Source organism: Semicossyphus pulcher, unplaced genomic scaffold, assembly GCF_022749685.1.
Source record: "Semicossyphus pulcher isolate SPU_LCO1_2020_fin unplaced genomic scaffold, fSemPul1.0.p SCAF_15, whole genome shotgun sequence".
Taxonomy (NCBI): Eukaryota; Metazoa; Chordata; class Actinopteri; order Labriformes; family Labridae; genus Semicossyphus; species Semicossyphus pulcher.
Genome location: NW_027211659.1, coordinates 729,956 through 739,547, shown reverse-complemented (window position 1 = coordinate 739,547; position 9,592 = coordinate 729,956). Strand labels below are relative to the sequence as shown.

At 47.9% G+C, this 9,592-nt stretch overlaps 1 protein-coding gene across 1 annotated transcript in view; it reads right to left on the bottom strand.

The window, feature by feature from the left end:
* Positions 1 to 198: 198 nt before the first annotated feature.
* The window catches only part of kcnh3 (potassium voltage-gated channel, subfamily H (eag-related), member 3), a 50,359-nt gene continuing 40,965 nt past the window's right edge, over positions 199 to 9,592 (bottom strand). The window contains exons 10-14 of the mRNA XM_069662632.1: positions 8,779 to 8,993; positions 3,433 to 3,689; positions 3,027 to 3,127; positions 2,881 to 2,933; positions 199 to 2,537 (exon numbers count right to left, since the gene is read on the bottom strand). Of these exons, the coding sequence (XP_069518733.1) occupies positions 1,575 to 2,537; positions 2,881 to 2,933; positions 3,027 to 3,127; positions 3,433 to 3,689; positions 8,779 to 8,993 (1,589 nt within the window). The 3' untranslated portion in view covers positions 199 to 1,574. The remainder of the gene's footprint in view (positions 2,538 to 2,880; positions 2,934 to 3,026; positions 3,128 to 3,432; positions 3,690 to 8,778; positions 8,994 to 9,592) is intronic.

Sequence of the window (9,592 nt, the reverse complement as noted above, 5' to 3'; positions counted from 1 at the left end):
CATCACTTTAAGCCTTAATATAATGTAAACAGGTGAGCTGTATAAAGATTCTCCCCGTACAGTTGTCATGAAGACAGAAATGAGCTATAGAGACCCAAACTGTTTTTTGTACCAGGCTGTAAACATGTTTATTTCTGCTGTAAAGTTTAACATGGGGCTCTATGGGGACTGACTCACTGCTGGAGGCAGCCTCGAGTGGACACCAGAGGAACTGCACAACAAAAACATACTGGTTTGCAGCTGTCGATTTTTTTATAAACGGTGGCTAAAATAAAATGCTAAGAATATTTATGGTGCTGCAATCCCACCCATAAAGTTCCTGTACTCTGAAAGTATTTATGGAGTCACTACTTTAGACCCTGCCCCCTGCAGTAGAAACACTCTGAGTTATTTCAAAGGTTCCTGGGGACGTTTTTTTGTGGTGGAAACGTGACCTCAGAGAGTAAACCTTCCTCTCCAGCCTGTTTCTGCCCCAGACAATAAAAATATTTCCTCATTGCTTTCAAAAATAAATAAATACACAACCTAAATAAATAAATAAATAATTGAGATAAAAGGTGCAAGTGTTCTCTGTAGGTGACTCTGATGGCTTTCTATGTCAAATTTTGATCCAAATGCTGTCCTGTAGGTGACAGGTGCAGGACTAGTGAAGTCTCATGTCTCTGTGTGGAGAAGGCACGAATGGCTGGATGGCTAAAGCTCAGGAGTGATGTGGGAGTTTCTATACAATCGGCCTGGCTGGTTGTAAACAGTCATGATGGTGACAAACAGTTATATATGGGTGATGTGTTTGCTTTTGTCTTTGGCACACGACCCAACGGCTCGCTCAGACGTTAAGGTCCTCACTCAAACAGAAGCTCGTTTACATCCTCGTGTGTTGAATCGACTGTGGACTTCCTCTGCAGAGAAAGAAAATGTGGACAAATTGGATGTGAGTGAAAATATGTGTCAATGTCAGCTGAGTGTTTACCTCCACCCCCAGCCCAGAGGCAGATATCCCTTTACAAAAAGAATCCCATAGATGAAGCCTTCAGGTGAGGTGACCTGATGTGACCGAGACTGAATGAAGAGTTTACATTCCCAGTCCCAGAGTGGCGGCTCGGACGATCTGGCTTCAGTAAAGATGTGTTCCTGCCCTCTGAAGAAGAGGAGACCTCCGTGTCTGACTTTAAAAGCAGTGTTGGGTGTTGAGTGTGCTGACGGAGCCGACTGTGGCTCCAGAGGTGAAGTGAACCGGTTCAAGTCGTGTCCTGGTTCTGTGTTTCCCAGTGGCTGCTGGGAGCGACTGATGCTACTGAAGTGTTGATACTAGAACGTGTGCTGCTGCAGCTCTGTGGTGGATCAGTGTAGGACAATACTCCTTCACACTGATTTGCTGACAGCTGGCATCGTGTCTCCGCCTCCCAGGTGCGTTGCTGTTTACCTGTCTGTCCTTTCCCTGCCTCATGTGTCACTTCCTGTTTGTTTCCAGTTTTATTCCATGCAGACGCCGTTCTTCCTGATCTGATCTCCGTTTTTCTGTCTCGGGCATTCTCTGTTACTCTCATCGCTCATGCTTGCTCAGTGAAACCCGTTCATAATGCCGGCTCTTCTTCGTCGATGAAGCTGATGTGCTCCATGGAGGACCTCTCCTCCTCCACCTGTCGTCCCCACTCCTGCATCTCCAGCTCCTGCGGGTGAGCGCCTGGTCTGGCCTCCCTGTGGCGCAGCTGTGACTTACACCAGGCTGGAGTCTGGGTGTCTCCCTGCCCTCTCCTCGTAGAGTCCAAAGACACGGGCAGGGACACGGTGGAGGGGTGGAGGGAGACGGCGGGGGAGACAAGAGGGACAGAAGGAGAAGGCCTCAGCCGAAGGTCGCCTGGGGAGGATGTGAGGGACGGAGGAGCTGAGCAGTGAGAGGACGGGGGAGGAGGAGTGTCCTGTGAGGGAGGCGGAGGGAGGAGGCCTCTGCTGGTGCAGCTGCCAGGTTGGGACGGGTGGGGGCCTTGGCAGGGGGAGAGAGATGATGAGGAGGAGAGAGACATAGAGAATGATAGAGAAGGTGAGGGAGTGCGAGAAACCAAGGGGGGCTGATCCTGCAGGGGGGGCAGAAACATCCCGTTACTGGGGGAGGCGTGGGAGCTTGGGGGGAGTGGGGATCCCTCAGGAAGTCTGTCCTCAGGTGAGGGGAGGTTGGAGGGGAAGCCTTGGGGTTTGAACGGGGGCTGTGGGAGTGAAGGGGAAGAAGAATGAGGCCGTTTTGGTGAATGAGGGGTGGGCAGAAGGCATCCTGGCAGATCCGCCCCATCTATGTCCCTGCTGTCCAACAGGGAGTGAGTGTCCGGTCTCTGCAGGGAACAAGGTGTGGCCGGGGGCGGCACCCTGAGGCAGGTGCTCGATGATAACTGGCTGGCACTGCTGGGAGGCGGGGTTAAATTTGGCATCATGGTCATCAGGAACGGCTGCTGTGGTGCTGTTTGGAGGAGGGGCTTGAGCAGGCGTGTCATTTCCTGCAGCTCCTGACTGAGCGTGGAGACCTGTTTGGAGAGACTGTTCATCTGTGTGAGGGAGAGAGAGACAGCGTAAATACACATGAGATAACAGGTCAAAGGTCAATCCATGCAAATATGTATTAAGGGGCAGATTCACAAAAGAGCTGAGCGTCTTTTCTGACCGCAAAAAGAAACCAAAAGCAACAAGTGAAACGCACCTGAGCGTGGTGCCGTTTGCATGTATTTCAATGAGGTAATCACATGCACATATTGGGTGCAAAATGAGACATTTTCTATGCAAATGAGTCACATCGCAAAGGAAAGTCCAAGTAATGAAAAACAGCACAAACAGCCAGTCGCAGCTAAACATAAACAGGGTTCATGTTTGTCATCATGCTTCAGCACTCACCTCCTCTGTCAGTTTAGAAACACTCTGCTTGATCTCAGAGTGATCCCGGATCCCTGCACACAACACAAACAACACAAGCATGAACATTATAATGATTCTGCAGAGAGAGAGAGGCTTCTCTGTGGCTGTGTGTTTGTGTGTGTTACCGTGGTACGGGGATGGCGGTGCTGCAGGAGACATGCTGGGACTGAACTCAAACTTCTGCGATGAGGTGGAGATGCTCTCTGTTTCAATGCCGTCCACGAACCTGTGGGGGAGAGAGGGATTAAAAAGTAAGAAGAAGAGCACGTTGGAGGAATATAAATCAGAGAAGAAGAACTGAAAGTGCACTAATTACAGTGTGTGTCTGTGTTTGCATTCAAACATAAAAGCAGACAGGGTGTCATTAATCTGAGCACACACGGACACGTTCACTCTCCATGTGCTCACATCATCCTACAGTGTGAAAACCTGAACACCAGCAGCCCGAGCTGGATACCATGGCAGCCAGACACCTCTGCTGCACTCTCTCCATCTTTCTCCTTATTGGTCATACAGAGTGTGCTTAATTACCTCGGGCTGAGTTCAGGCGGCGCGCAGCTGAAGCTGACCACCGGGATCTGCAGGGTGGTGGGGCGGGAGTGCTCGGAGGGGGCGCGGAAAGGTCTGGGAGGCATGAGGGGGGAGCGCAGGGGCGAGCTGAGCCCCCTGCTGAGACGCAGCGGGGAGCGAGGAGCACGGGACACAGAGTTCTGATCCTCGTCGCCCTCCTCGTCCTCACGGATCGAAGGCAGCTTCTTCACCAGGCCGCCGTTACTCTCCCAGTCGCCCTGACAGGAAGACAGAATCATGTTTAATGTAAAATCACACCTGTTGGATTTGTCGGCAGCAGAGAAGTGTTACATCACTGTGAGGCTGGTAAATAGAGTGTAGAGACGTGGTCGTACCAGAGGGAGGCAGACACACACAAGAGTCTGATTCTTTGCCAGCCCTGAATATTTGATGTACTGTACTCGCATTACAGCTCGGTGCAGTTCATTCACTGAAAGTGAGCAAATGTTCTTTCATAAATTACTGTATTTATTTTGTGCAGATTTAGAGAGTTGCACATTTAGAGAGTAAAGAAGATTTTATTGGTTCAGAAGGGTCACATGCACCTTTTTGTCTTAACTGGAGCTTTGCACGGAGGAAAATCCGACCCTGACTGAAACGTACAGAATGTCCTCTCGCTCTATTTGCACAGTTCTCACAATCCTTACGAGACCATCAGATATCATCATTTCTGGATTATTTCCCTTCATGATATTATTATTATTACTGATAGTTTTAAGACGAAGCAAAGGGAACATTCGAGTGCTGGTGAACTAATTAAAATCCTGGGTGCATGAACTTTCCAACTGGCACCGTCTTGATTTAATTCTCCAATCAACAAAAAGCAGACCAGGAAGGGAACCCAGTGAGGAGGACAGCAAGCTTAAAGGCTGATTTAAAGAATGCAACATAGAATTAGAACAAAGGAAGCGATAACGTGAGTCGACTTTGTACCTCGTCTATCTGTAGACTAAAGAATTACTAATAAAACTTCTATGAGCATCATGTTACAGTTATTTCTCTGCAAACAGCTCTTTGTCATGCTAACCAGATCCAGATCTATACAGCACCAGAAGAACCGCTCATCTCCACAGGGGGCGCCAAATCAACACAACAGGAAAGTTCCTCGTAGCTGCTTTAATACTTGCTTTGACTTTTATTATTAATGGTGCTTCTTTGCTTTTATCTATCAGCGTGTCCACAATGAAAGATTACATAATTAGGATGAGGATTAAGATGTTCCTGCAGTTTTGTAACTTTAAACTGAAGCAGGATAAGTTTCATTTCTAAGGCTGCTGACATCACAAGCAACTACTCATGCAGAAGTCAAGAGTCTGAACGTCTCCTGTCGCTCTCTGCAGATCTGTCAGCTGCTGAAACACGAGGGAGAGAAATGGAGACGAGTTCAATTCCAATTATTTCTTCATAACTTGTAAGTGAATATTGTTTCGGCGCCGTCTTTGCCAGACTGCAAAAACAGTCTGTCATGGTACATTGAATGCAGACTGCTGCGTCTCACTTCTGCTCATCACTTTCAGCACACACACACACACACACACACACACACACACACACACTCTCCCCTCCCTGCGCACCATCAGCCGCGTCCTTGCTTATGAATTGAATAATTTAGGCTGACTTAAGTGTTGATGCCGGGTCGCTGAAACTTCCAGAAAGAACAAGCTAAACAAAACAGGACTCTGTGTTCAAACAGAGAGATGTGCAAAGAGACGACAGCGCAGGAGAAAACCAGCGCTGAAAGGAGGTGTTAATTTATTATAACAGGTCTGGATGTTTGGTGTGCGAGAGTGCAGACGACACTGACAGCTTTGCTCTGTTACTGCGAGAGCGTTTCAGTTCACCAAATCCCTTCTAATGCATATTTACTATACACGTATACTGCCCTCTCAAGGTGGTTGGTTGTTACTACAAAATACAGTTTGGTTACAGTAAACTAACATGATTTAAGCGCTGGGTATGTTAAAGTAAAGCCTTCACATTTTAATTGCACTGTTTGCATTTACATAATCTGTAAGCCACCAGGAGCTTTCCCCCCCTTGTTTCTCCTCTGGGCTGTATGTGTTCATGTCGGCCTCGCCCAAAGCTATTATTCAAGATGTGCATTTAATTAGACTCGAAGCTATTATTTGAGGACATACGATATATGTGTGTGCGTGTAGGAGCAACATGAGGTCATTGAACCCGCAGGCGCTTCAGCCTGAGCAATCAGGGCATTTATTGCAAAGAAACGCTGCAGTCGGTCGGACTTTACCTCCACGGTCACACACATCACATCCACTCCAAGAACAACAGCTTTCTTCTGCGCCGCCTTCAAAATAAAACCGTCTCCATCCGCTAACACGGAGCGGCTGCAGTGAGTAATGAATGTTTTTCATATCTCATCATGCAGACAAGCCAACGCCCCTCCACTTCCCCCTTTCCCCCTCGCTCTCTCCTCTCCCTCTAATCAAGTCTCTCTCTTCTCCCTCCATCCCTGCCTGCTCAGCAAACTCTTTTTTTCTCCTCCTCCCCCACTGCCCTCCTCTCCCCTCCTCCTCACCCCTCCTCCCGTGCCACCGTAATGTATTTTTAGCTCTCTTGTTCTAATCTTAGCTCGCAGCTCCGGAGGAACCAAGGAGTGCTGTGCGATGCGGGGGCGTGATAAGTGTGCTCTTGCCGCGTGTCTGCACGTGCTCGGCTGTGTGTGAATGCGTGGGTGTGCTGAAGTTGTGAGAATATGTGTGATGGAGTCGGGCTGCATGCAGACATGAAAGTGCAGGCAGGCATGTAAATGGATGTATGTGAGGCGTGTGTGCTCGCAAGGACAAATATGAACAAAGTGCTGTTTGTCTTATGTTTGGTGCAGCCATGTGTGTGTGTGTGTGTGTGTGTGTGTGTACAGTATGTACAGCTGCAGCAGTATGATGTTCTCTCTGTCATGAAAGCAGGAAACAAAACATGCTGTAATATCTCCTCGTTGCTGCAGAGAAGCCCAGCTGACTAGTTTGTCTTTCACTCCGTCTCTCTGAAGGCTCCGGGGTCAGAGCGTCAGCCTGCAGCCTGTGAATCAGCAGGGAGCGACTCAGCCATCATGGATCTTTTGTTTTCTCATCATTTTCTGACAGTTTTCAGCCCAAACTTCTTCTACATTTGGTACCCAAACTTTTCAGTTCCTCCTTTGTCTCTTCCTCTAAATAAATGGTACTTATTTAACTTTTTTCATGAATGTTTTTCAGCCAAGAATCCTCGACCTCGAGGTACAACGAGTGCTGTGCCATCAGGGTCTGGATAACTAAACGTCCTTGTAGCTGAAAAACATTGTTTGGTGCGCTGGCTTCATGCAGCTGTGGTGAATTTCTTCACACAAAAAAGAGACAAAGTCTGGGGATGTGTTAAAACGAGAACTATTCGATTCTTGTCCTGACAGTAAAGGAACGTCGGAGGTTTCGCTCCGGTTCCCTTAAACCGGCTTTGTGCAAACGTAAACAACGTAACAAACAAAGGTAACCAGAGACAGTTTACAGCCGCAAACACTTGCAATATAAAATGCAGGTTCTCAAACCTACATTTACATTTTTATCCACCTTTTTATATGAGAATTGTTTGAGGAATTCTGTAGGACTTTAAATTAACCTGCATCTCTCCAAACAGCCGCTAGAGGTGCTACATCTCCAACATGAGAATCACTGCTCCCATATCATCTTGTGTTTTTGGCACGTCTACACGAGTCAACATGCTTCTATAGCTGCTATGAATCTTATTATTCATCCTATGAGATTGCTTCTCAGTGTATATGTTTACTTTTTCATTTTCCTGCAGCCTTGTCTCTCATACATGCATATGCAAACACACTCTCCTGGGCTGCTGGTACCAGAAGGGTTTTGCATACATAACCAGGATGGACATCTGCAACAGGGACCTGAGATATGGGCAGCGGCAGCTTGTGCATCTGGAATGTCTCGTCCTCCTGATCCTGCTGCAGACACACGCTGATATGTGCACACGTTTGCACATCAGCACCCAGCACACACTCTGCAGTAAACGTGCCGTGCCTCAGAGAAACAAACGGCACTGCAGTGGAGAAGAAGAGCAAAACAGAAAGATAGCCAGAGTCCCCCCTCCCCTGCACCTCCCCTCCTCCTCCTCCTCTCTCTTCTCCTCGACTGGCTGGGCTATTTATATCGAGCAGGATCCAATCTTAGCAGCAGCTGCGGGGGACTCAGCCAGTCAGGGACAGCCCGTGCTTCCCCCCTGCACTATTTTTAGCAACAGGACAGCTTCAAACAGCAACACTGAGCTATTCTTGTCCCGTGTTCTCTCCCTCTGCTGCTGCTGCACCAGCCAGAGGCACGGGCTGTGTGTTTGTGTGTTCAGAAAAAAGCACTTCAAGGCTCGGCCTGTCAGAGCGCGATGCGTGCACGGATCTGTGTGTGCATTTTAAAGCAGCGGTGGAGAGGTCATGCATAGCTTTTATCCAGCAGACCCCTCTTAAGGTGAGCCTCCTCAGGCCGTCCATTAGCACCACATTTTCATTTTTCCATTTGCACTTTCACACCTCTGAGTGGAGCGACTGATCCGGTGGGTTGTGTACGGTGTAAATGGTGGGTCTGCAGGTGGACAGTGTGTAAATGCATATTGACTAAACATACAAGCAGAAACATTGAACCCATCATAAAGAGACGCTCCTCAAACATCTTGATATGAAAGCTTCTAAAAATCAGGAATTAGTCCTTCGATAAATTAGCCTCGACATAACCTTCCCAAACAAAAGGATATACATGTGAATCTTTCGTTCACCAGGTGAACACCTCACTGAGATTAATCTGTCACTCGACTCGGCCGAGAGAGCAGCGAAAAGCACAAATACAACTATGACGCGACGTCTCCAGTAAGGCCACAGGTCGAAACCCGAGCAGGGACTATTTTCTTAAACGAAAAAGATCAATGACCACATCCACCCAGAGGATTACTTTCATTATCCTTTAAAATACATCAACGTTTCGATAAAATGCAGAAAGTTTAAGAAAATCCAACAACCCAGAAACCAGATGAATCTACGAGCTCATGTTTGATCTGCTCCAGCAGGTGAGTCTGGTCCCGCTCTCCATCAGACAGACTTCCATAAGACAAGAATCACGACTGGCCAATCACAACGACCGCTCAAATACAGGGCTTGTCGTCAAACCCACTGCCACAAGGGGGCGCTCTGATCTGTCCAGTTATAATACAGATTTCTTCTTAGAGGGGCAAAAAGCTCAAACAAAACTCCACACAAACTCATAAATGTTTCTCTCAGCTCTTTAACCGTCGACATCCCTGCGTACTCACGTCGGCGCCGTGGCCCTCTCGCAGGTTGTACGTGAGGTCGTGTTGAATCTCGCTGATGAACTTCTGCGCGTACTCGGGGTACAGTCTGAGCACCTCGCGGAGGCCCTTCAGGCTGATGTACTGCAGGTCGCAGTACGTCAGGGCCTTCACGTTGGCGTTGGTCTTTATCACCTGCTCCTTGGTCAGGTAGTCCGAGCCAATCAGATCGCCTTTACCTGCGGAGGAGCAGAAACAGACCTTAGACAAACAGACAGACAGACACACGAAGCAGTGATTCAGAGCGAGTTCATTCTCTCCTCCTGAGGGAGTCCGTGGAGTCGGTTAAATAATTGAATCACAGAGACGTCGGCTGCAGATCATTAAAGACAGAAGATCAAAGGAGTGAACCAATAAAGTCTTTATAACAAAGACAGGTGGGAGAGCGTGTTGGACTGTGTGTTTAAAGTCCCTCCAGGTACACTTAATGTTTCATAAAGATTCTCCACAAAGAACAAAGTTAGTGTTCACGCTCTGAACGTCTGAATGTTGTTTTCAGGTGGTTCAGACAGAAAATGAAGCTTGAAAGAGGCATGTCTCTGATTTTATGTCTCATATCAAGAGAAGAAGTCAGAAGGAAATGGATGCACGGACATCGACTCACGTTGGAGCTGTTTCTGAGCCACAAAGCGTGGCATCATTCCCCCTCACTGTCACCAGAGGGGCTCCGTAAATATCTCTTGTTGCTTTAATAGAATCTGTCATGTTTTCTGAAGACCAGCATGCAGACAGCTCCGACCACCGTCTGTTCATTCACATTCCACTTGTACCAAACTGA